At 49.0% G+C, this 25,583-nt stretch overlaps 1 protein-coding gene across 1 annotated transcript in view; it reads right to left on the bottom strand.

Moving 5' to 3' along the window:
- Positions 1-6,867: 6,867 nt before the first annotated feature.
- The window catches only part of CNGB1 (cyclic nucleotide gated channel subunit beta 1), a 61,196-nt gene continuing 42,480 nt past the window's right edge, over positions 6,868-25,583 (bottom strand). The window contains exons 23-32 of the mRNA XM_064273509.1: positions 23,478-23,542; positions 22,472-22,594; positions 19,158-19,299; positions 18,265-18,424; positions 17,745-17,842; positions 17,568-17,651; positions 14,802-14,920; positions 13,735-13,881; positions 9,714-9,933; positions 6,868-7,155 (exon numbers count right to left, since the gene is read on the bottom strand). Coding sequence (XP_064129579.1) covers positions 6,868-7,155; positions 9,714-9,933; positions 13,735-13,881; positions 14,802-14,920; positions 17,568-17,651; positions 17,745-17,842; positions 18,265-18,424; positions 19,158-19,299; positions 22,472-22,594; positions 23,478-23,542 — 1,446 coding nt within the window. The remainder of the gene's footprint in view (positions 7,156-9,713; positions 9,934-13,734; positions 13,882-14,801; positions 14,921-17,567; positions 17,652-17,744; positions 17,843-18,264; positions 18,425-19,157; positions 19,300-22,471; positions 22,595-23,477; positions 23,543-25,583) is intronic.

Here is a 25,583-nt window from a genome sequence, read left to right as displayed (position 1 = left end):
TAAGAAGCCCTTCCCTCCTGAGGCTTTTCACATTTAGACCCAGAGCCGTTTGTCTGGTTAGTTGCTCTCATCCAAAAGGATAATAAAACTTCTCTTATCTCCCAGGGAAGGCCAAATGGCTAAAGCTGAGCCCAGGTCCCTGGGTTAAGCCCCAGGTGCCAGGAAGACGCCAGCACTCTCTTTAGGTATTTACATGTCAAAAGAATGAAGTCCCAGAATTTGGAGACATCTTTAGGTGGTAATACCAAAGGTGGTAAAGTAGCTGGTTGTGCAGGGGTTAAGCACTTGACCGCTAACTGAAAGGTTGATGGTTTGAACCCACCAGCTGCTTCCCTAAAGATTACAGCCTTGGAAACCCTATGCGGCAGTTCTACTCTGTCCTATGAGTCCAAATCGATTCGATGGCAGTGGGTTTGGGTTTTCTTTTTAGGTGGTAAAAGCAGAGAAGCTTGAGACTATCTAGCTCCTGGAGAGATTTTATTTACATACCAACAGGTTTTTTTGTTTGTTTGTTTTTTTTAATCCAGGACTGAGTCTATTCCAGAATGGAGTGAGTGTCCCAGGAGCAAGAGCATAAATAAGCCTTGCCGGGGTGTTTTATACGAGATTGGATGAAATGTATTCATGAGCCTGATGCCCAAGTTGCTGGATAAATCATTGTCTCCCAGTAGTTTACCATCCTTTCTCCTCTACTCCCTTCTCCAAGGGACTCCATTCCTGAAGTCTGAATTTAGAAACCACATATGCCTGTGTTAAGTCAAAAATCACACCCGGAATGGGTGGCCTACGTCTGAAATAATCAGGAAGTTGTCAGAAGTACTTTTAGCGTGTCTGCATCTGTTAGGTTTTTTTTCATTGTGAGCAACAGAAACAGATGCTGACCACCTCAAGCAGCAGGTGAGCTTTCAAAACATATGAGGTAGCTCGCATCATTAGGGAAAAGCTGAAGACTGGGCCAGGAAGGGAAGGAACACAGGTAGTAATTAGAATCTGGGCAACAGGAACTAATGAACGGTGCGGCCCGGGAGCCAGAGTTGTGATGAATCTGCTTCCATTTTCTTTCTTTCTCTCTGCGTTTCAGCTGCAGGTAACAGCTGAATGGCTTAAATAAGAAAAGTATTTCATTATCTAATATAACAAATAATGTGGACAGAAGTACTCCCAGGCTTGGTCTGGCAACTCAAGTGTGTACCTCTGCCATTCTTTTGTCTTTTCTTTCAATCCCAAAATGGCTGCAGCAGCTCCAGATATCATGTCCTCGCATCAGTATCCCAAGCAAGAGGGAAGAGCTACTGTAATAAGGGGCTTTTCTTTTATTAAGTAAGCTTTGCGTTAGTCTTCCCCTTATAATCCATCGATTGGAAATGGATCAAATGGCCACCACTTGCTGCAGGAGAGGCTGGGAAAGCAAGTATCTGGCAAAAAGGAACAGGACAGCTATAATTGATTTAGATCAATTGAACTTCATTTCCTTGGCTACTAGATAATTAAGACAGGCAACACTGCTGTCTGCCTTAGTGATCTAGTGTTGCTATAACAGAAATACCACAAATGGATGGCTTTAACAAAGACAAACTTATTCTCTCACAGTCTAGAAGGCTAGAAGTCTGAATTCGGGGTTCCATTTCCAGGGGAAGGCTTTCTCTCTCTGTTGGCTCTAGGAGAAGGTCCTTGTCATCAATCTTTCCCTACTCGAGGAGCTTCTCAGCACAGGGACCCCAGGTCCAAAACATGCGCTATTCTCCCGGCTCTTGTTTCTTGGTGCTATGAGGGCTCCCTGTCTCTCTGCATGCTTCTCTTTCCTATAGCTCAAAAGAGATTGACTTAAAACACAGCCTAATCTTGCCTCATCAGCATAACTCCTCTAATCCTGCCTCATTAACATCATAGAGGTAGGATTTACAACACATAGCCGTGGTGGTGTAGTGGTTAAGTGCTACAGCTGCTAACCAAGAGGTCAGCAGTTCGATTCCACCAGGTGCTCCTTGGAAACTGTATAGGGCAGTTCTACTCTGTCCTATAGGGTCGCTATGAGTCAGAATCGACTTGACGGCAACGGAATTGATGGGAACGGGAGGAAAATCACATCAGGTGACAAAATGGTGGACAATCACCCAATACTGGGAATCATGGCCTAGCCAAGTTGATTGATATTTTGGGAGAACACAATTCAATCCATGACATTGCCTGAAACTAAACCAGTGCTCCGTTAGCAAGGAAAAATGGAGAATGGCTGTTGGTTGGCACCATACAGTATTGCCATAGGGCTCCAGGTTCAAAGCTCTGGGAAAGAAAACCAATGAGCCTAGCTTGGGTCACCATGGTCAAGACAACATGGGGGACCTTCCCTGAAAAGTAATCTTCCAAAAGGGAAACAGGGTCTTATTGCTAAAAGATGGAAGGTGGAAACTGAATGCCAAAACAGGTACATCGCCACCTCCTTCTCCCATTGGCCTTTTTAGGTACCAAGAACAGGTGACATAATTTGTGGAGCCCAATGCAAAAATGACTTTTTTTTTTAAACAAGGGCCCCTTGTTCAAAAATTATTAAGAATATCAAGGCAGTGACAGTACAGCATTAAACCAAGCAGGGGACCTTCCCGAGCACAGAACCCTGTGTGACTGCACAGGTCATACACCCATGAAGCCGGCTCTGCACCTAGCCCAGGATGGAATAAGCGCCCCAGGAGAGTAAGCATTGGTAGGGGTGTTTTAGTGTCTGTTTATATATGAGACTGGATTAAATACATTCATGGATGGTGGGGAAGCTATGATTTAAATTGTAATTTAACATCTGCCCAGCCGTCTGTACAAACTTTCAGTTAAAAAGCAAAGAAAGAAGTGATCACACCCCTTCCGTGTGGATAATAACCCTGGGCAGAGGCAGAATTCAGAGAAGACAGAGTCTCAAGGGGTTTCCAACCCACTTCAGGTGTAACAGAGTAAGGGCGATGGCAAGTAAGCTTTTTTTCTCATGCTGATTCAGACTTGGCAATGCCAACTGGTTATTTCATCTTTATAGTGGCTTCTACAGTACAATGCATTATCTCCATTTTACACATGAGGTCATCAGGGCTCAATAAGGCCCATAGTCATGCATGGCATGTGGTCAAGCTGGGGTTGGAAGCCAGGCAGTTTGAACCCAGAGCCAAGTTCGTTAGTGCATCATCAAACAAGTCTAGTGGGCTTTGGGAGCACCTGGGGTTAAGCACTGGGCTACTAACTGAAAAGTTGACAGTTCAAACCCACTCAGACATGCCTCGAAAGAAAGCCCTGGCAATCTACTTCGGAAAGATCACAGCCATTGAAAGCTCTATGGAACGGTCCTACTGTAAAATACATGGGGTTGCCATGATGATGAGCTTTGAGAATTTGTAAGCAGTTGGCTCAGGGAGACCAAAAGGTTCACTAGTATTTGTCAAAATACTTTAATTAAAGTGCATTGTAATATGAAAACCAGAGTGTAAATATAGTGTTCATGTTTACTAATAAAACAGATTAGAATATCCCAGGTAGCTGAATACACTCGGATAATGAACTTAATTAAATTTTGAATAGGTTCTTGGTTTGAATTTTATTTAAAATATTTACATAGTTAAAATAACCTGCTATTCATTTTCTACCAAAATGCAGCAAGTGTTGAGACACTTCAAATTAGTAGAAATTCAAAATGAATAAATAAGGGTCTTGTTTCAGCTGCAGAATTACAGAATTTCAGAGCTGTGCCATCCAGGCCTTGGCAACCAACTAGTCTAATTGAGATTGCAGAACAATGCCAGCCTCAAATTCAATTTACCTAATATCCAAGGTTTGTGAAAGTGTCAAGTTTAAGGAGATACTACCTCAGTGAAATTAAGACCCTGCTAATCTCATTTCAAAATCAATTTTCCCTCCAGGACAATTCTTAGGAACCTCGAGAATCTCTTGCTTTATAATAAGCAGTATATATTCAAGGCTTGATATCTAAGTACACTCATATAAAAAGATTCCTTTTTTAAAATAGAATCTCACAGTGAAAGTGCCCTTGAGGCACTCTGCCAACTATTGAAGGACAATATGTTACTTTATAAATACACCTGAAATACTTGCTAAAGATGGAAGTATTTGCTATGCTTGGATATTGAAATATGAAGTGCAGATATGGGAATGGTAAATGGGATGGCCACTACCATCTGTCATTCTGTCATACTGTGGTGGCTTGTGTGTTGCTATGATGCTGGACGTTACGCCACCAGTATTTCAAATACCAGCAGGGTCATCCATGGCAGACAGGTTTTAGCAGAGCTTCCAGACTAAGACAGACTGGGAAGAAAGGCTTGGCTATCTAGTTCTGAAAATGAGCCAGTGAAAACCTTATGGATCACAATAGAATATTGTCTGGTATAGTGCTGGAAGATGAGCCCCGCCCTCCCCCCCCCCCCAGGTTGGAAGGCACTACAGTAGCTGCAACAAGAAACTCAAACATAACTGACAATCACGAAAATGGCAAGGGACCGGCAACGTCTCTTTCCATCATACTTGGGGTTGCTGTGAGCTGGAGCTAACTCAATGGCAACTAACAACAACAAATGGGGATGGTAAAGGCAAAACAAAGCTGCCAAATCCTCCAGACTTCCTCTACTTAAAAACAGTGTTGATCAGTGAAATTAGGTCTGTACAAGATTGTTGCAGCATTATTTTTAACAGCAGAAGATTGGAAACAACACAAATGCCCATGGGTGGGAGAGTGGTGAAATGTTACGGTACCAGGGTGGTACATGGTACAACGGACTAGATTGCAGTAATGATAATACGAGCATTGCCTTTATATACTAATGTAGACCTGGTGGTGCAGTGGTTAAGAGCTATAGCTGCTAACCAAAAGGTCAGCAGTTCGAATCCACCAGCTGCTTCTTGGAAACCCTATGGGGCAGGTCTACTCTGTCCTATCAGGTAACTATGAGTTGGAATCGACTCAACAGCAACAAGTTTGGTTTGGTTTTGGGTTATACACTAATAGAGAATTATCTCCAAAATAAATTAAATGGAAAAGAACAGTGGCTCTAGTATGTTAACATTTCTGTTTAAAAAAAAAAAAAAAAGGAAAGCAACAAGAATGACTTTACAAATTTCTTCGTGTAAGCATAAAACATTTCTGAGAGGATAAGAAAAAAACTGATACAGTGGTTGCCTCCAGGGAGGTTGGGACTAGGGGTAGGAGAGAGAATTTTTACTAGGCCCCCTTTTGTACCTTTTGAATTTTGACCTATATAAATATCTTATTACCTATTAAAATAAATTAAGAAAATATTATTCAAAGGAGAAAACAGTAATGTTGATCATCATTATATTCAATATGATGATTATCCCGATCACGTGATATGTCATGAACTAGATAAATTTCTTCACCCGGGGATTTAGGAATGCTTAGACCAGCCTGAAGGAGCCCTGGTAGCGCAATGGGTTAACTGCTTGACTGCTAACCAAAAGTTTGGCAGTTCCAACCTATCCATTGACTCCCAGGGAAAAAGACCTAGTGATCTGCTCCTGTAAAGATTACAGCCGAGGAAACCCTATGGGGGCAGTTCTAGTCTGCCACATGTGGTCGCTATGAGTCAAAAATTGACTCACCTGCATCCAACAACAACAGACCACCCTTGGAGCTGCCATACTATCTCATTTTTCACAGTGGAAAGTAATGTTCTGCTTTTAGTTTGATGAACAAACACACACATTCAGCAGCTCCCAACGCTCTTGACAAAGGACAGTCGTTTTAGGAAAATGGGCAGTACTGGCTGGGATTCCAGGAATTTTGTGTTGCTGGTGGAAAGAAATGGCCCAATATGAGACTGTATTTTTAATCACTGGCTCCCCTAAGAGTCATCTGGTATGCAAATAAAACCCTCTCACTAAATATTCATTGACTGAATGACCCTTCTTCCATTTCTTGAATCATAAAAACAACATTGAGGTGTGATCTGGAGAAACTTGGGGGAGCTTAAGTGGTGTCATCAGCTGTGAGGTTTCATCTTCCAGGATTAATGGAGGTTGTTACCATCATCTCTGTGGTAACAAATGGAACGCTGCTGACCGGAAATGTGGCTCCTCCAGGTGGCTGGGGAAGCTGAGCCTTCCTGGCTGCTCCTTGCTGTGGTATCTGGTCTGAGTCAACTGCATCAGCTGTAGAGTGGAACAGTGGTCTGGGAAAGATCAACAAATACTAAGCATCCTAACAAGGAGCGCTGTGACACAATGGTTAAGTGTTCAGCTGCTAACGGAAAGGATGAACCCACCCAGCTGCCCGCGGGAGAAAGACCTGGCAATCTGCTATCTGCTTCCATAAAGATTACAGCCAAGAAAACCCTATGGGGCAGTTCTACTCTGTCACTGGGGTCGCTATGAGTCCGACTGGATTCAAGGGCACCTAACATCGATACCCATCCTAATTAATGTGACTGCTCAGCGAAGAAAAACAGCATGCAAGGGTCAGGTCAGAATTGCCATAATTTCCACTAAGCCAAATGAACAGCACGACAGCCGTCCTTTCCGCTGAAATGGTTTCTGTCCCGAAAAAAAAGGCGGGGGGCAGGAAATCCCTCAGGGGAAAAACCAGACATTCAAAAAAGCTTCTTGGGACCTCAGTCTATCCCTTGCCTCTAAGATCTTTAAAGATAGAAAGTTAAGTTTGTTCTTAAAGACAGTAAGTTGATTTCAAGGCCAAGCGCCTGAGAAGCGGGTGTCAGGGCAGCGCTGTGGGCAGGGTGGTCAGCTGGGAGCGAGGCCACTACTGCGGGCAAGCTTCTCCTGGGGACTCGTCCAGCGGGCAGTGCCGGGTGCGGGCTGTCGGGCGGGAAGCGGGGCCTGGGGCGAGGGGCGCCCGGGGCCGCCTCACTCCTCCTCCTTCTGCTCGGGGATCTCCACCGACAGGAGCTGCTCGCCGGGCTCCGGGCCGGGGCTTATGCGGATCCGCACCGCGGGCTCCTCGGGCTCGGCCGCCCCCTCCGCGCCTCCGTCGGGCTTCCCTGCGGAGGCGGGTGGCGGAGGGCTTGGGGCCGGCGGATCCAGCGGCGGGGGCGCGGGGGGCGCGGGCTGGTCCGGGGCGGCCTCCGCCAGGGCCGCGGGGGGCTCTGCGCCTGCCAAGCCCGCCTCTCCGGCGGCGTCCTCAGCGCTCTTGCCCTGGAATCGGCAAAGGGAGACTGGTGAGGCACCGGCGGAACGTTCGAGGGGTCTGCAGACTGGGTGACCCCATCTTGTCCCCGCCTCCTCAGCCCCCAAGGGGGAGATGGAGGAGCGCGCGCGGGGCGGGTGGCATCTAGGAGCTTGGGGCGGAGCCTCATCAGGGTTATTTAGTAGAATAAAACATGTTATGATAACGCTGAGGAATTCAAAGCCCCCATTGGATTTAGTGGAAGGTCTTGGCAATATTTTAGATTTTTGTTGAGTTGTGGGGGCTGGAAGCCAGGGTGACCTATTGAGGGAGAGGCCACCGAATGCCCAGGCTGTGACCATGAATGCATCGGGCCACCAAGTGGAACCCAGGCTGAACTGGCCTGCCCTGCCAGGGAAGGACGCTCTTGGAGGGAGTGAGAAAAAATCTAAGCAAACAAGGTAAACTGATGAGGGGAGGAACAGCTGGTGGCATGGCCACCTTTCTGGGAGGTCTCAAAAGTTGAGATATGGGGCTGGGCACCACTGGCATTAGGCTGAGATGAGCCACGGGTCTGGGCACTTGATGGGTGGCCAGTCTGTGGTGCCTCCATAGACTGGCCATGGTCTGTGTATCAGGAGGGAATGCGGTAAAAACCAAGCCTTTGAGGACACTCAAGAACCCCCTTACTCTGTCTGGCTCCATCTCTACACAGAAGGAACCCAGAGAGGGAACTGGCCCCTAGAGGAGGAAGTCTATGTGGTCCTCAGCCGCCCAGGCCCCACTTGAGGTGATGGGAGTGAATTTAAACAGAGTAGCCAGAGTGCTTGTGAGGAATAGAGACTCGTTGAAATTGTCTCAAGTCATGGGATATTGAAGAAAGGAAGCAGAGAGGGGGGAGCAAAGAAATTGCTAGAACCCAACGAAGTTCTGGGAACCTGTTGCTCTCTCTGTCTTGGCATTTTGGCATCTGTTGAAGCATCTGCTCCACCTTCCTTGTCCACTCTAAACTCTGACCACCCACTTCCAGGGGAGGATGCCACGTGGTACCCCTGAAGCATCAGGCTATGCATGGAACTAGAGAATCATGGGAAATGCTCCGCCATGTTCAAAATGCTTTTACAGAAGGTCTCCTACTTGATCGTTCCAAACCCATGAGGTATCCATATAGCAATCTGGGTCTCAGAAAGCATGACGAGCTTCCCTGGGGTCATGGAGCTGGCGAGTAACAGAGCTGGAATTTGCGCATAGATCTTTGGACTCCTATTTTTTTTTTTTTTTTTTGCACTCTGCCACTCTATTCCAGTGTTGTGAATTACATCACCTTTTATCGCAACTCTCATGCAAATTTAATTCACACCTCAAGCTGCCTCAGTGAAAAAAGCTACCATCCAGGAGCCACAAGCCCCGTATCAGATATAGCCTTTCGCTATACAGAGAAGATCTTGGAGTCCACTCCAGAGTCATGTCCACTCTCTGACTTTCCCAGCCCCTCTCAGCAGCCAGCACTAAAGACTTCATGTTACTGGCTTGACCCTGCCCTTAACACATTGTGAACCAGGCAGTCATGTCTTTCCTCAGGGGGGCCATCAGTGGCTGTGTCTAGAGAATGTCTGGGAACCCCTGGTGGCTTTGATGTCACTCACCAGACTTCTGCTGTCAAATGCCCCCTGGATAGATCCCCTGGGCTCTGACACCAGCCTGTATTGAGACTGAGTTCATCCTGCCCAATCCCAGATCTCCCCTTTCCCAGCAGCCTCCCTGAAGGACAGTCATGAACAGCTATACTTAATGCCATCATTCTAATTGGCATTCTTGGCTTTAGTCATAGAAAAAAAATCCCAGAACTAATTTTCAAATTCCCTTTAGATTTATTGGGCTGGGAGCAGTTGGCACCGTGCCTGTCTGTGGGGTTTTGCCTTTCAAATCGTTTAAATTGCCAACAACACAGTAATAAATATGGAATGTCACCGTCATCTGGGGAGGGATGTGTCCTGCTCACACCTACTCCTCCTACCGCTGCAGCGGCACCAAGACTTCCCTTTGATGAGCCGTCCCTCCCCCGCTCTGTCTGGGGATGAGCATGTTGCCCAGACCTCTCCAGAGCACTGCATCTCCCTAGCCACAGTGATTAGTACAGGAATTGGCATGTGACCCGATTCTATCCAATGAGAGTGAGCCCTGGGACTTTAGCTAGAATCAATGGGAAAGTACTTTCTGCTGGAGTTGCTAAACTAGGAGGATGTAACCCTAGAGCTCCTGGGGCCGTGCCTGGGAATGGAGCATCACCAAGGAGAGCAGAGATGAGAGAATGAGAAAACAAGTCCTCTTGGCATCCTTTGGGTCCCTGAGTCCAGTCTTACTTGACCCAATAAATTCCCTGTTTTCTTAAGCCAAGCTGAGCTTGCACTCTGTAACTTCCATTTCTGTCACTTGCAACCAAATGAATCCTGGCTGATATAAACAAGAGTAAAAAAAATATAACCCTAAAACTAAATGTATGGTCTCCTCTCTGAAGGTGTCCCCTTGCTTTCTCCCTGGCACGTAGCAGAAATACACAGGACGGCCAGGTTCCTGACAGCATTACCTGCTCCAGCAACTGCTGCTGTCTTGCAGCGGCCTCTAGCGCAGCCAGTTCTTTGAGCCGAGCCCTGAGGTGGGCGAGCTTGCCGCCTTTTGCCCCCTTGGCGCCCAGCTTTCCTGCTGCAGCTAGGGCAGCGTTGAAGAGCTTGGGGGTGCCCGCCCGGAGAGGAAGGATGAGCACGCTCTTCTGCTCCTTGGGCTTGTTGTTGTTTCTCAACATGCGCCTGCAAGAAAGCAGCGCTCGCTTATATCACAAGCTCTCTCTGGGAGAGAAGAAAGCCTCATTTGTATAGAATCCTTTAAGTTAGAATTGTGTGGTGGAGGTGGTTTGTGGCTAATGATTTCTGAGTGCTTTTCCTGTACCAAGCACAGTGCTGAGTACTTAACACGTAACATCTCACTGAATGAGCAGAACAATCATGATGACATGCATCTTATTGTCTGCGCCTTATAGAGAGGAAACTGAGGCTCCGAGGGGTTGAGTAACTTGTCTGAGCTCACACAGTTAAGAAATGTTGGGGGACACGTTAACATATAGGATCAGAAATAGCATACCAGTTGCTACTGGTCAGCTCCAACGCGTGGTGACCCCATGTGTGCCAGAGGAGGACTGTGCTCCAAAATGTTTTCAATGGCTGATTTTTTGGAACGGGTTACCGGGGCTTTCCTCTGAGGCACCTCTGGGTGGACTCAAACCTCCAACCTTTTGGTTAGCAGCTGAGCACATTAAGCATTTGTACCACCGAGGGACTCCAGAAATAGCATACCCAAATGAAAAACCCTAAAGGATCCGAAGCTGTTTGCTTCTCCTTCTTCTGCTTCGTCATGGCTTCACCATCATCACCCTCAATCAACATCGCCAGCACTTATTGAGTGTCTATATGTGTCAGGCCCTGTGCTCGGTACTTCACAGGCACTCTGAGGTAGAAAAACCCTAAAGTGGCCCCATGATTCCCACCACCTGGTGTACACCTCCCTGTGTGACCCCTCTCCCTTTGAGGGTGGGCAGGACCTGTAACTTGCTTTTAATCAATAGAGTAAAGCAAGACTGAAGAGATCTCACTTCTGGGATTACAATACCTAGGATTGTGACCTTGTCTTGCAAGAAGACTCTCTCCCCTCGTGGCTTGGATGAAGCCAATGTGGGAGGAGACTGAGGGCAGCCACTGGCCAGCAACTACCTAGGAAGTGAGGGTAGCCTCTGTCACAGTGAGAAACCAAGGCTACCAGCTCTTCAGCTGTAAGAAACAGTGCTGCCAACAACCGTGTGGGCTTGGAAGCAGGTCCTTCCCAAGCTGAGACTTGACATGAGACCCAGCTCTGGGTGACAGCTTGATTCCAGGCTTGCAGAGGACCCAGCTCCAGATTCCTGACCCACACAAACTCTGAGATAAGAAATGTGTGCTGTTTTAAGCTGTTAAGTTCGTGCTAATATTGTCACGTAGCAGTAGATAACTAACACACACTTTCTCATTTCAGTCTCACTATAACCCCCTGGAGTCCCTGGGTGGTTCAAATGGCTAACGTGCTCAGCAGCTAACCAAAAGGCTGGAGATTCAAGTACACCCAGAAGTGCCTCAGAAGAGAAGCCTGCCAATCTATTCCTAAAAGATCAGCCATTGAAAACCCTGTGGAGCACAGTTTTACTCTGACACACGTGGGGTTGCCATGAGTCAGAATCAACTCAGTGGCAATGGGTACAACCCTCACAGGTAGGTCTTATTATTCGCTTTCATTTCCAAATGAGGATATGGAGGTCCAGAGGGGGGTGAATAAGTTGCCCAAGGCCACACAGCTAGGAAGTGGCAGAGGTGGAATTCAAATCCATGCCTCTGGCCCCATATCCCAGATCTTACCGATGACAACACCAGGGTCATTGTCTTCTTGGAAGCTGACAACACTCCTTGAGAAGAAGAGAGCTGTGATTATTATGCCTATGACAGTAGGGGAAACTGAGACTCAGAGTGGGTAGAGTGACATGCCCAGTGTTGCTAGGAAGTGGCAGAGGCAGAATTACAACCCAGATCTTCTAAACGCACGTGCCACCCTGTATCTCTAAATGAGGATAGAATTTTCCATCAAACAGAGCCCCAGCTTTGACAAGGAATTTTTCATGAAATTTTTTCATGTGTTGAGTGGCTTGGCTCAAGAACAAATGTGTTTCGAAGGCAATCTGGCGGGCCTAGACTGCTAAGTGGCAAATCCATTCATCAGGGCTCCAGCGGAACTTGTTTGTTTAAAAAGGAGGCTATTACTGGCTGCTTATCTAATCAGAGGCAATGGGTTTAAGTTGTGCATATTGATATTAATTGCCCAAGACATGCATTCTCTAGCTGGGGCTCCCGCAGGGGAACACAAACATGATAATTCATCAGAGGCCTCTCGCAGGCCTGGCACCGTCACCTGTGTTATTTGAGTCCATAATTCACAGCATGACAGACCTGGGGAAGGCTCAGCATGGTACTGAAATGACAAAAAAGCACAGCCTAGAGGACCTTCACTGACCAATACTGGCCGGCTCTGTTTTGAAACACTGAGCCGGCTCCCGTGACATTTCCAGATTAAGGAAATCCATCTTCATTTTCAGATGACACCTGGCCCTGTAATTAGGATTGAGCTTTCGCCCCAGGTGGCGTAAACGGTTTTCGATTGACTACTAACCTAAAGGTTGTTGGTTCGAACCCACGTGAAAGAAAGGCCTGGAAATCTGTTTCCACAAAGATTACAGCCAAGAAAAACCTACGGAGAAATTCTCCTCTATAACACATGGGTCGCCATGAGTTGGAATCGACTCAATGGCCATGGGTCTGGCTTTTTTTTTAATTCACCCCAGGAGAGGCTGGCATTTTTACCAGTTTCAACCCCATCTCTTGGAGTGGCAAGTCAGAAATGTGAGCATCTCATTGATTTGGGGCCTCAGGTAACCCCTCTGTAGAATGGGGAGCTTGGACAGAATCCCACCGGTGGCTCTCGCCAACACAGACATCCTGGGCCCTGTGGTTCTCAGAGATAGTGAATGTGATACTCGCCTCTCTCCTCAAGCTCCTCTGTCTAGAGAGCCAGCCACTCAGAGGGATTACGCCACATCCGACAGCCCAGGGCTTCCAGCGCCTGCATGTTGCAGGGCTCATCAGCCTCCTCATTCTCTCGCTGCCTCGCAGGCTCACCACAGGCACTGCCCAGGAGTAGAGGCTCCTGCACTGCTCTTGGGGGGCTTCTGAGGGGCCCCAGTTCATTTGCCAGACCCTCACCCTAACTGAGCCACAGGGATGGGATGATAGCTACCAGCGTGGCTTTCCTGAGCCTTGCTCCCCTCACAGGGATGAGAGAGAGAGTGTCAGGGAGTCTGATGACAGTTCTCGGACATATACTTCCCTGTCCCTCAGAAGACTAGGGACTGGCACTCAAAGCTGACATGGCTGGGAGAAGTGGGTGGATTTTGTGGGAAAAGCTCAAATGACTGGCCTTTTAAAGGCTTCTGTGGAGTCCTTGGTGGTGCAAATACTTTACATGCTTGGCTGCTAATCAAAAGGTTAGCAGTTCTAGTCCACCCAGAGGCACCTCGGAAGAACGGCCTGGTGATCTGCTTCCAAAAAATCAGCCATTGAAAACCCAGTGGAGCACAGTTCTACTCTGACACACATGGGGGCGCCATGAGTCAGAGCTGACTTGACAGCAACTGGGTTACTCTTCAAAGAAGCCAAGGTCACTAAAGATAGAAAAAGGCCGAGGAACTACCCAGATTAAGGGAGATTAAAGATACCCAGCACCTTTATGCCATGGGTGATCCTAGATTTGATCCAGGAATGGAAAAGAGCAAAAGAAAAGCTATAAAAGACATTATTGAGACAACTAGTGAAATTTGAATATGGACTATGGATGAGATAATAGTATTGTCTCAGTATTAATATCCTGATTTTGATAAAAGCACTCTGGTTATATAAGAGAAAGTCCTTGTTCTTAGGAAATGCACACTGAGGAATATATGGACTTTTTAATGAAAAACCAAAACTATTTTTATGTACCTGGCCTTCTTCCGGAGTAACTTCTGAGACTCGGGATAATGCACCAAAATTTCATTCAAGTCCTTCTTATCCAGGATGAAGAGGTTGGTAAACCCGTGGGCCACCACGTTGGCCGTGCGCCGATTCCCGCCCCCAACAGCCAGCAAGCTGAGGCAGAGAAGAGAAGGAGGTGAGACCATCCAGAGGCGTTGGTTTTGATGGTATTAAAATCTTCATCTTCCCCCCTGTGTGGAGCACAATGGCGGCCTACGCATCTGAGAGCCTGGGCCCACCCTGCATATGTCCACAGATGCTGGGTTGCACTCAAAGCGGGGCGTTCAGCCCCACCAAAGCAGCTCTCAAGGACATGGCCATGTCCCCCATTCTCCTCCCCAATGGCATCACTAGGGCTGGTGTCGCCCAGTGTGGTAACTCATGGTGTCACCCCACCATGGACCTCCTCCCAGACCAGACCGTAAAGAATCCTTAGTAATGTTTTTTTGTACTAGCGTGACTCATAAATCGTGATTCCCGCTTATCACTCTTCTTTTCCTTTAATTACTACTTCATTGTCAAAAAAGTTATTGATATCGCTTCACAAATACTAATTAACACAATAACGTAGCTAAAGCTCCAGGAAATTTGACAAAATCTATGACTATAGACACAGCGGCAGCAATGAAAACAACAGCACGTGCTTGTAGGGCAGGCAGACGAAATCACGTGATTTGACGAAGTGTCTTTGTAATAATTTTTTTTTCTTTGTAACGGGTAATAATGACAGCTCTGACCCAAGGGCATTAGAAGGTTCAAAAAAGCAAATTAGCATAGAGTTTTAGCCTTGTAGGTAGATTGGTACATGTAAGCTGGGCTTACGAGAAATATTTTTGTTGTTATAACTAACTGCAGGGATATTTTTATAAAAAATAAAAAATTTCTGGTGAAACAGTGCACAAAAAGTTTACAGACAGTCATTTTGGTGCCACCCCCCTCTGACAGTGTCACCAGGTGTGGTCTGCGCCCCCCACATTTCCCTGCTCCTCCCCAGGCTTTGCCCAGCTCCCCTCACGTCACCCCTCCTCTCTGACCTTATTTCTCCAAACACGGATCCAGCCTTCAGCACCACCAGCACGGACTTCCCATCCGGGCCACCCAAGACCTGCACCTGACCCGCCTGGATGATGTACATCTCACGGCCAATCTCCCCCTGGAACAGAGAGGGGGCCAGTCCCCCATGTAGAGAAGCAGCAAGGGCTGAGCCCACAGCGAGGAGGAGCCCGGCTCTGGTCCTGGCCCTGCCACCCACCGGACGTGTGGTGTGGAACCAGCCACTTCCCCTCGTGGCCTCAGTCTCCTCGTATGTGGACTGGGGAGACTGACCATGCCCTGCCCTGCCTAACTGACAGCTTTATGATGGGGAGTGAGTGCTGTCGTGGAAGGAAAATTCTAGGGTGCTAGGGGAGCTCGGAGGTGCAGGTATAATGGTATCCTGCCAATTCCCAAGCATACACAAGGATGGAGGGCCCGGAACATGGAAAATCTAACAGTAGTCCACACAACAAACTCTTATTTATGCCTAACATGTATCAGGAGCTTAGGAAGCCTTTGCTAACTGAGATAAGAACGGTAATAACAACTAGCAACAACGACAATGTCATCCAGCACTTCAGTGGCACTCTTCCGGGTCAGGCACAGCTCTAAGTGCTTCGTGTGGTTGGATTTACTTAATCCTCAACAACCCTCAGAGGGAGGAATGTTTTGCCCAAGGTCTCAAAGTTAGGCTGAGGCTGACCCAGGCAGAAAATCTGGTTCTAGCGCTCATACTCTCAACCCGGTCTTTGTTAGGTGCTGTCAAGTTGATTCTGACTCAGTGACCCCATGTAAAAGTAGATCTGCCCCATAAGGTTTTCTTGGCTGTAATCCTTACGGAAAGAGCTACTGAGTGGGTTCGAACTGCCAACCTTTCAGTTAGCAGCTGGGCACTTAAGTGTTGTCCTACCGGGGCTCCTCTCTCAATGCTAAGTTAAACCACATGAATGAAAGAAGGAAGGAACACATAGCTTGCTTTGGAGTGCAGTCAGACATGCCCAGCCTGCCACGGACCTTCCAGTGCTCACACCCTAATGGACCTCTGCCCTGACCCCCTGCCTGTTATCGCACTTGGCACATTTAAAGGGGGAAGGCCAAGGACAGGCAACTAGGTTATACTTTCAATTCATTCAACAAATGTTTCCTGTGCATCTCACACGTGAGTGGTCCTCATAACAAAGAGGAAGAAAGTTTCATTTCCCTGTTTCTGTGTCCAATTTGAGAAACAGGGCCCAATTGTGAGGGATGTAAGGAGCCCACCCTCGCCTCACTCAGCGGCCCCGGAGTGGCTCTGGTGTTCTCAGTGAGATCAGCGCAGAGCAAAACTGGCCAGCAGAGGACGCGGTTCACAGTACACATCAACGACTCAATTCCACTTTCAGTGCAGAGGACCCCAGCAACCTGATTAATCTTTTCTCATCTAAAGCAAATCCCACATAACCTGCAAAGATAATAGCAACACATTTGTGCCTACTCTGTTCCAGGCACAGTGCCGAACTCTGTATGCACATCTCATTCAAGCCTCACAGTCACCCCATGAGGGAGATACTATCAATATCCCCACTTTACCCAAGAGAAGACAGACTCAGAGAGGGCAAGCTACTTGCCCAAGGCTGCACAGCTAGGAAATGACTCCAACGTCAGACAAATCACTGTCTTGCTGCCAAACCCCTCTTGGCCTCTAAGGCTGCAGGTTTAAATTCTCAGCCATCTGCAGCATCCCCCTCCCTTCTTTCCCTGGCTCTCTGCTTCCAGAAACTTCACTGCTACACAGCACACAACCTGGACACAGGGGTCTTCTTGAGGTTAGCGGGGTTCCTGAGTCTTATAGGGGTTGCTTGGGCAACACTTTCACCCCTACACACGCATCCAGCCTTGTTAACAGCTCTGCACAAGAAGTCTGCAATCTGGGTTCTTGTACCCCCAACCACTCACTCACCAAGTGACCTTCATCTCTCTGTGAATCTCAAAGAGTGGGAGCGGAAAGGGTCCTAAACACTATCTAGTCCTGGGATTCAAACCCAAATGTTTCCTGGGGTCAGGTGGGTGACATAAAGGGTGAAGGGAGCCTGGTGTGGTGCGGTAGGGAGTGGTGGGGCCTGTGGCAGCAGGAGAGAGCATGATGCCCTCCTGCAGGGGCAGCCCCCCCTCCACCCCAGCTGACTCTCACTATTTGAGAAAGCAGGACCCAGCATCAGCAGATTTTCTAAGTTTTCAAGCAAAGATAGAAATCTGGATTTTTATGTGAAACTTCCCCATTTTTAAAGGTTGGGAATTAGTTCAACTTGAAAAAAGAAAAAAAAAAAACTCACAAGATACCTGTGAGCTGGATTGTACACAAGGGCCATTAGTTTGCAACCTCTGATCTTGTCACACCCCATTTTCCTGATGGGAAGACTGAGACCTAGAAGGAGTTCCATTTACACAGTCAAGGCCCTACGCCTCTTCAGACTCCTTGCTTTCCTTTTCTGTAAAGCGGGCATCCTCACCTTGGACCTCCATGGTCCCATGTCTGAAGGAGCTGCGGAAATGCTTGGCAAAGTGTGAGGCACATCTGTGGTCACTGCCCGGAGCCGCCTGATCCCACCCACACCGGGAGCTCTCGGTCAGGTCACCAGTATGTGGAGCTGCAGCCGCTCCTCCCTCCCAGCAATTCCGCTGTCTTCTGGCCCCTTTGCAGGCACACTCTCCAGCCCAGCTCCTTGAGAGGTACGTAGCGGAGTTGTAAATCCCGACCACATCCACAGTTGCCTCCTGCCACTCACCTTCTTACACACGTAGTCATTGGGCAGATAAACAACAGAGCGAAGCCTCTTCAGCATGTCAAAGATCATCTGCCGGTCACAGCCCTGTCCCGGAGAGGAGAAGGAGCCCCATGTAAAGGCAGGTGTGGCTGGGGCCTCCCAGAGCCCTGAGGGGATGGGATGTTGGGTGAGCCATACCTGGAAGAGGGCCACTTTGCTGACAATGTCGTAGTTCACATCAATGGCGAGGTCTAGCCGCATCTTGTCTGGAAGCTGTACCATCAGCTCTGACTCGTCTGTGAGCAAGACCCTGGGCTTTTCAGAGGCTAGGCCAGAGCCCCTCCCCAGCACACACCCAGACTGGGTGCACATTGGGCACACATTGTCCTGCCACATGGAGCTGCTCTGGGTCAGAGTAAGTGCCCATGCCGTTCCCGCTGCGACGAGTGCCCTCGTGCACTTTCCTAACTCCTACTCATTTTCGAGGCTCAGCACAAATGTCACCTCCTCCAGGAAGCCTTCCCTTGACATCCCCCACCCAGCAGCTATGTTAGTACCCTTGCACTGTAGCACTTACTACACCCTTTACTGCAACTGGGAATGTTCTGTCTTTCCCACTCACTCTATTAGAATAACATCAGCAAGTGCTACCATATATCTGGGAGTCCCTGGGTGGTGTAATTGGTTCATGTGGCAGCTGGAAGGAGGCCAGTCTTACCCAGCATGCCTTGGGAGTGCCAGGTGTACTCGTACCAGGTCTTGACACGGTTCTGCACGGACCTGGGGATCTTGTAGAAGTTCATGTACTTGACGGTGCTGTCCATGCAGCTGCGGTAGTAGGTCTGTCCCGCGGTGGCAGCCCCCACCACGTCTCTCATCTGGGGAAATGGTTGGAGGTGTCAAGGAAGCTTCCGGGTGAGAGTGCAGGGCTATTAAATGGCTCTGTGGACGTGAGCCATACACGTATTTACTTTACACAGGCCAGGGGTACCTATGCTCGCATGTCCACACACAGAGAAGGTTTTACTGCTGGGGGATGTTCTGGCTCCCATGTGGATGCGGGTCGGGGAGGAACAAGGCTGCTGGTTCCCCTGGTGCCCTCGGTTCCCTTGGACCATGCAAGAAGGGAACACTGCACTGGGCTGGGCAGGTTCTGGTACAACATGGCCCATGATACCAGTGGCCCCTTGTCTGGGCCCACGCTGGAGGACATGTGAACCAGGTGAATGTCCCTCAGGGCAGGACTCTCCAAAGGTAATTCTGAGAACACCTGGTTGTCGCCTCATGCACAGACTAAAACGCAGGGTGCTCCCCCAGCACATTAGAAACCACCAGGGGGGTCCCTCAAAGGAAACACCCAAATCCTCAGGCCTCCCTGACATCACGAAGGAACTGAAGTCTCAAAGGGAAGAGGCCTCAGAGTCTTGACAGGGGACCTACAGCAGGTCCCTACCCTCCTTCACCAGCAGGTCCCGGAGCTCCAGGCATCTGACTCTCAGGCTTAGTCCGAAGGGAGTGGGCACAATGGTGACATCCCGGGCAGTAGCGGGAGAGGGGCTTTGGAGTGGGGCCTTGCAGGCAGGCAGGAAGCCAGCCTGGTGACCCAGCTACCTGTCCGATCATCACGGAGAAAGCAAAGACACCCGTGAAGTAGTTCAGCAGCTGGAAGACAATTTCAAAGAGTGTCTGGGGGTCGGGCAGTCCTCCGATGGTGATGAGGGTCTTTACAGCCCAATAGTAACAGCGAATGTAACTGGAGAGAGGAGAGAGAGGGGACTGTGGTCATCACAGGTCCCACCCTGCCAACCTTGAATGGCCTGGCTGAACACCTCCAATAGGTGCATGTGTGCAAAAGAGAAAACCCCTGACAGCTCATAAAGGCCAGAAGCCAAACCCCACATGTGCACGAGACTTCAGAGTTTGCAGAGTATGTTTGCAAATGCTGTCTGGTTTGATTGTGGCTCTGTCCCAACCCTGTAGGGACATGTTGTCATCCCTATTGACAGATATGAAAAGTGAAGCCCCAAGGGATTGCTCAGAAGAGTTGTCATCAGTAGGGTAGGGGTCTTCCAACTTCCTCCCTCAAAGAGGCAATATTCCTGCAGTTTCTACAGTCTCCTACATCCACCATCATGTTGGCTCGTGGAAAGCAAGGAAACCCGGGAGATACCCAACATCAAGGCTGGAAGATATCTTGGGGGATCACCTTTTCTGATCTTCCCTCTTGCCCACCTGTTTTCCAGATAGTGAAACTGAGGTCCCAAAGGAAAAGGAGCACCCATGGTCACCAGGTGGTGAGCTCCAGAGCTGGAATAGAACCTAAGGCATTGTCTGCTTCTCTGACCTATCGCCCCACCATCAGTAACCCCCCAATATAAGCAAGTGAACCACTAGGTATGGGGTATGAGTATTGGGATCCCACTGGGTGGCAAAAGGCATAGGAAATACCCCAAGCTTGTCTAAGTATTACAAAGCAGCCAGAGTCCCTCATATACTTTTTTGATCCTTCCAGGGATCAAAAGAGGATGAAGACACAGGACTGACCAGTCCTGGCCAGCTTTCCTGTGCCTTCCTGCCCAGCTTTCCTGTGCCTTCCTGCCCACTCCCAGGGTGCACAGGAGCCATCTGAGCCTGCCCTGACCCTCTGATGTGCTCAGGGTCCACACTCAGCTCTGAAATCAAGACCATCACTCAGTTGGCAAATCATCCAGTCTGACAATAACCCCAAAATCATCCCCCGCCGGGCTCCGTCCACCAGCTATTTATGCAGCGTTGTGGTTAGAACACGGAGCCTGGGGACAGACCACCTGGGCTCAGACCCAGCTCTGCCTCGTTCCCGCTCCATAGCCTGGACAAATTACCCAATCTCTCCAAGCCTCAGTTTCCTTCTCTGTAAAATGAGGATGTCAATAGAGCTAGACAAGTGCCTGGCACATTATGGGCCCTGAGTAAATGTCAGAGTCAGTATCTTCATCGTTTCGTGCCTGCCATGTGCTTGCAGTGGGAACAGAATGGACGCGCCAGCGTCCTCATGAAGGGCGCCATCTGGTGGGGACAGGCAAGCGAACATGCAATGAGAGCTGGGAGAGGGATGCAGAGGTTTCTGGGGAGTGTGGTGATGGGCTCTGCCTTGGACAGGCCCCCGAGTCTCTCTGAACCTCCCCTGCCTCGCCAAGCCCACAGTCATACTGGTCCTAACCACCAGAGGGCGCCCAAGGCAGCCCTTAGCCAAACTGTGGTTGGGTCCCAAACCCCTAGATTGCTCTCTTAGAGGTGGGTGTTCTTCCCACTGTGCCAGGAATTGGGAGAAGATCCAGGATAGATGTCCACAAAACTCCGGCTTTTCCTCAAACCCTTCCTGGTCAGGAATCTTCCACTGGCATGGCACTTCTTAGGGGCCTCCCTAAGGTCCTGGTGTCCCCCACGCCCTCCATGCCCCAGCCTGGGCGGAACCACAGTGGGAGAGATGTGGGACAGAATGAAGGACCCAGCATAGGTAGGCACTCAGGTCCTCAAGCCCCTGGCACATAGTCGGCACTCAACAAATGGTAGCTGTTTCAGAAGTGATTATTAACCACGACGTTGGATTCTTGAGGAATCTCAATGGACAGCGCTGCTCTACAGGGTAAAGTTCAAAGTCCTCAAATGAACTTGGAGAGTCCTCTCGGCCACTTGACCCTGCCTATTTTCTGGTCACTTCTACACACGGCATCCCCTCTAGCCACATGGGGCTGCCCCGGTTCCTTGGTTCCACCATTATTTTACAACTCCCCACCTTTCTTCATGCTGTTCCCTGCACCAGGGAGTCTCTGTCTCGTCTCTCCACCTATCAAGGCCAAGATCAAACGTAACTCTTCAGCGAAGCCTCGCCTAACTAACTCTCGCAGAATTGGCCATGCACACATCCCTTCCCCGCCCCCTCTACAGCACTGGGGACCAAGCTGGCACCTTTTTTTTTTCTCAGTTGAGGCTGATGGGACAATGGTTATGATGCTACAGCCACCCCAACAGTGCCTGGGTTCAAATCCAGCTGACTTATGAACTGTGTGACCTTGGAAAGTCACTTCACATCCCTTACCTCATCTGTAAAATGGGGATGATAACAGTACCTATCTTGTGTGATTGTTGGGGTCCCTGGGTAGTGCAAATGGTTAACACACTCAGCTGCTAACGGAAAGGCTGGCCATTCCACCCAGCGGTGCCTGGAAAGAAAAGCCTAGAGATCTACTTCCAAAAAATCAGCCATTAAAAACCCTGTGGAACACAGTTCTGCTCTGGCACACCTAGGGTCACCACGAGTCGGAACTGACTTGGTGGCAACTGGTTTGTATGTGGTTGTTATTAAGGCTAAACAAGTTACTATGCCAAGTGCTTAGAACAGGACTAGTACATATAAGTGCTCTATAATGCTTGCTGCCATTATTACTGTTGTTATTGTCATCGTTGTCATCATCATAATTATTTCAGCATGTTCCATAAGTATGGCAGCTCTCTGGATGGGCACATAGGTTCCCCCTAATTTCCAGCTCCCCGGTTGTTAGTGATGCCTGGGCGGTTGCTGTGTTGAGTAGCATTCTGTGGTTCGTTCCCACTCAGCTATCTACGTGGGGTGGAGGTGTGGCCACAGATGTGCAGTGTACTTGCCAACCCTCCTAGACTTTGGGATGCTGAAAGGGTCTTTCTAGACGGTCTTGTTCATATGTATACCCCCCTCTGTCTGGCACAGAGGCTGGCACATGACAGGTGCTCAGGGAACATCAGCTTAGTGAGACGCAGAGACATGCCCTTGAATCTTATCATATCAGTGACTCCTTGGGAACAAGGCAGCCTCAGCAATATGGTGGCAATGAGACGCTTTTGTACCATAAGTGATAAAGAACACGAATGTCGGCCAGGCACGGTCCCCCAGGAAGGCTGTGGCTCACCTGTTTCCCACGCCATCGTAAACCCAGTGAGTGGAGCCGAGGCCCTCGTAGGCTGATGCCCAGTAATACAGACATGAATTCAAGTGTAAACTGTAGAGCAGGTATGCTGTGGTCCTGATAACCCTGCCAAAGAAGGAAAAGGTGTGAACATAGCAGAGAAAGGGTGGTGGTGACATCTCACCCCAGGGTCAGGACTGCAGAGAATGAGTCTGTCACCACCTCCTCCACGTCCACTGCAGAGATGCCCTTGTGAGAACTGCACAGCCCTGCCTAGCTGCCTGGCAAGATGGATAGCTGGCCAATGGGATCAATTGGGTGGGCCAACTGGATGCTCTTTTGAGACTATGCCAATTAGGGATGGTGACTCTTGAATGGAAAGTTGTCAAGACCTGGGCCCAGAATTGGCACAGGGTAGCAGGGCCACACATGTGCACAAGTCCTGGAGGAATGGACAAGCCGGGGGGGGGGGCGGTGGGGATGTATTCTTGGGGAGGAGCAAGGAAGGGACAGCTGGAGGCTGTGTCTTCCAGGAGAGATGTGGAGAGGAACCTTGTCCTCCAAGTGCGACCTGGCTGGTCTTCCGTCCCACCCATGGACATCTGCAAGACAGCCCACTGTGCCCTTACAACCGTCCCCCCATGGTTGAGCTAGGGGCTCAGTTCCTTGGGCTGAGACCAAAATGAGGCCCAGCTCACTGGAAACGCTGGTGACACACACGTGTCAACCTATGTGGGTCCTCATCACAATTGGGGGAAACGGGACATTCCTAGTTCTCTAAAACACAAACATCCTTTTGGAGAAGAGGAGGTTAGGCCAGGAAGAGGCCCAGCTTCCGGTGGGAGGAGGTCTGGGGGGCCAGGGGCTACAAAGGGGAAGTGATGGAGGAGAGGTCGGCTGATTCTGTTCTTGCTACAAAGGCCCCATGTCCTCTGTGTGTGTGTGTGCATGTATGCACACATGTGTGCACATGTGTGCGTGTGCGTGTGTGTGTATAGAGGCATCTCACCTGTAAACGTAGGCTTTGCTGAGGATGGCTTCCAGGCGGTTGTTAAACTCGAAGAAGGCCATGTACTGGGAGGAAAAGCCAGGCATCAGGGCAGGCCACTGTATGCGGGGTGGCATGCTGCCCCACCTCCCAGACCCATTTCCCCTGGGTGCTGGGACTGAGGGCCCTTTCCACAGCCCCTGAAGGAGGGGGATGGACAGTGTGCATTCAAGATCAGAGGTCCTTAGCCGTTTAGGGAGTGGAGGTCAGAAACTCCGCTTCTGAATCTGATGAAAACTACAGCCCTCTCCCCTTACAAAGTGCATACAATCACGTGCTCACAATTCACATGGCATTTCAGGGGCTCCTACTCCCTCTGAATCCCATCATGAAACTTTGAGACGTACATGCCCCCAGGATAAGGACCCTGTTTTAAGTGTTTAAAAAGAAGACAGTTTTGTAAAGAAACAGCCTCCCTCACATGGCTCACCTGTATCTTTCAAAGTCACTTTATAATAATAAAACCCAGCCTAAACAAAACCCAGTGCCATCATCCAGTTGATTCGGACTCATGGCAGCCTCATATGTTACAGAGTGGAACTGCTCCATAGGATTTTCTGGACTATAATCTTTACAAAAGCAGATCACCAGGCCTTTCTTCCCTGGTGCCGCTAGGTGAGTTTGAACCACCAACCTTGCACTTATAATAATAATACTAGTAATCTCCCTTATTGAGCACCTACTATATGACTGGCACTTTATACGTATACATTTCTCTTATTACTTATTTCTATACGAGGTAGGTATTATCATTCTCCTTTTACAGAGAAGAAATGGGCATTCATGGAAGCTCAGTAACTTGCCCAAAGCATGCAGAGGGTGACAGAGAGAGCCAGGATTCGAAACCAGATCTGACTCAAAACTGCAAGCTCTTTCCATTGTGCTACACTGCCTCTAGATCTCTATATATACATCTTTTGACATTTGAAAATAATGCTATTGTCCAAGTGTTTATTCTAATTTCTACTCAGGGTTTAAATTGAATGCAAAGGACCATGACCTTGGGTCCTCACTTTAGGCTCAAAGAGTTGCATCCTGAGTCATGCTGGATATTAGAGGCGCGAGTTACACACACTCACTAGGACCACCAAGTGGCCTGAGATATGAACTCACCTCTACATTTGGGGTAGAGCTTGGCCTGGAGGCCAGCCTTCCTCACCCAGACATTTGGCTCAAATGCAACCTCTGCAGCCCCCAGAGGCTGGCAGCCCCCTTCTTCTCACAGCCAGGGGGCTCAGAAGCAGCTTCTGTGCTCAGTTCCAGCAATGTGTGTTCTCTTTTCATTGGGAACTTACATTCCTCCTATTTTTCTCTGCCCTGTTCCTCTGGGTTATTAGGGTTATTGCATTTGCCTCTTTTGTAAATTCCCTCATTACTGTTTTTGGGAAGAGGCATCATATAAGGAGACAGAATTGAATTTAACGTGTCAGTCAACAAAATCCACTTGGGGCACCCTGTGTGCTCTGACCACCTATCCACCGTGGTCAGACAGCTGTGTTCTCCATGCTGTATCCTCCAGACCCTCTCTGGGACACTGTTCTGCCCAGTGTGTGTCACCAAGCACTGATCAATGACAAACCAGATGTCACGCTGCACCTTCAAATTCATCCTGGGCACTTCTTAGATCCTGCGGCCTTGGGCAAGTCACCCAAGCTCTCCTCTGTCCTTTAGATGGAGACCATTATAAAGCAGAGGCCCCTCTCTTGAGAGGAGGCTGGGTGGCACAAGCAGTTTGCAATTGGCTGCTAATGTAAAGTTTGGCAGTTCACACCTACCCAGCAGTACCACGGAAGAAAGGACTGGTGACCTGCTTCTGTAAAGACTACAGCCAAAAAAAAACCCATGGAGCAGCTCTACTCTGCAACACGTGAGGCTGCCATGAGTCAGGCGCAACTTTCTTGAGAGCCTCTATAATTACTGAAAGCACAGCCTGTGGAGAATGACTGCTGGATTCAAATCTGGACTCCTTTCTACCTGGGTGACCTTGGGAAAGTCACTTAACTTCTCTGTTCCTTAGTTGTAGAGGGTGGTAACAATAACACTTACCTTATACATTGAGGAGTAAGC

The sequence above is a fragment of the Loxodonta africana genome, chromosome 21, assembly GCF_030014295.1.
Source record: "Loxodonta africana isolate mLoxAfr1 chromosome 21, mLoxAfr1.hap2, whole genome shotgun sequence".
NCBI lineage: Eukaryota > Metazoa > Chordata > Mammalia > Proboscidea > Elephantidae > Loxodonta > Loxodonta africana.
The sequence above is the reverse complement of the archived record's forward strand: the minus strand, read 5'-3'. Positions and strand labels throughout refer to the sequence as shown.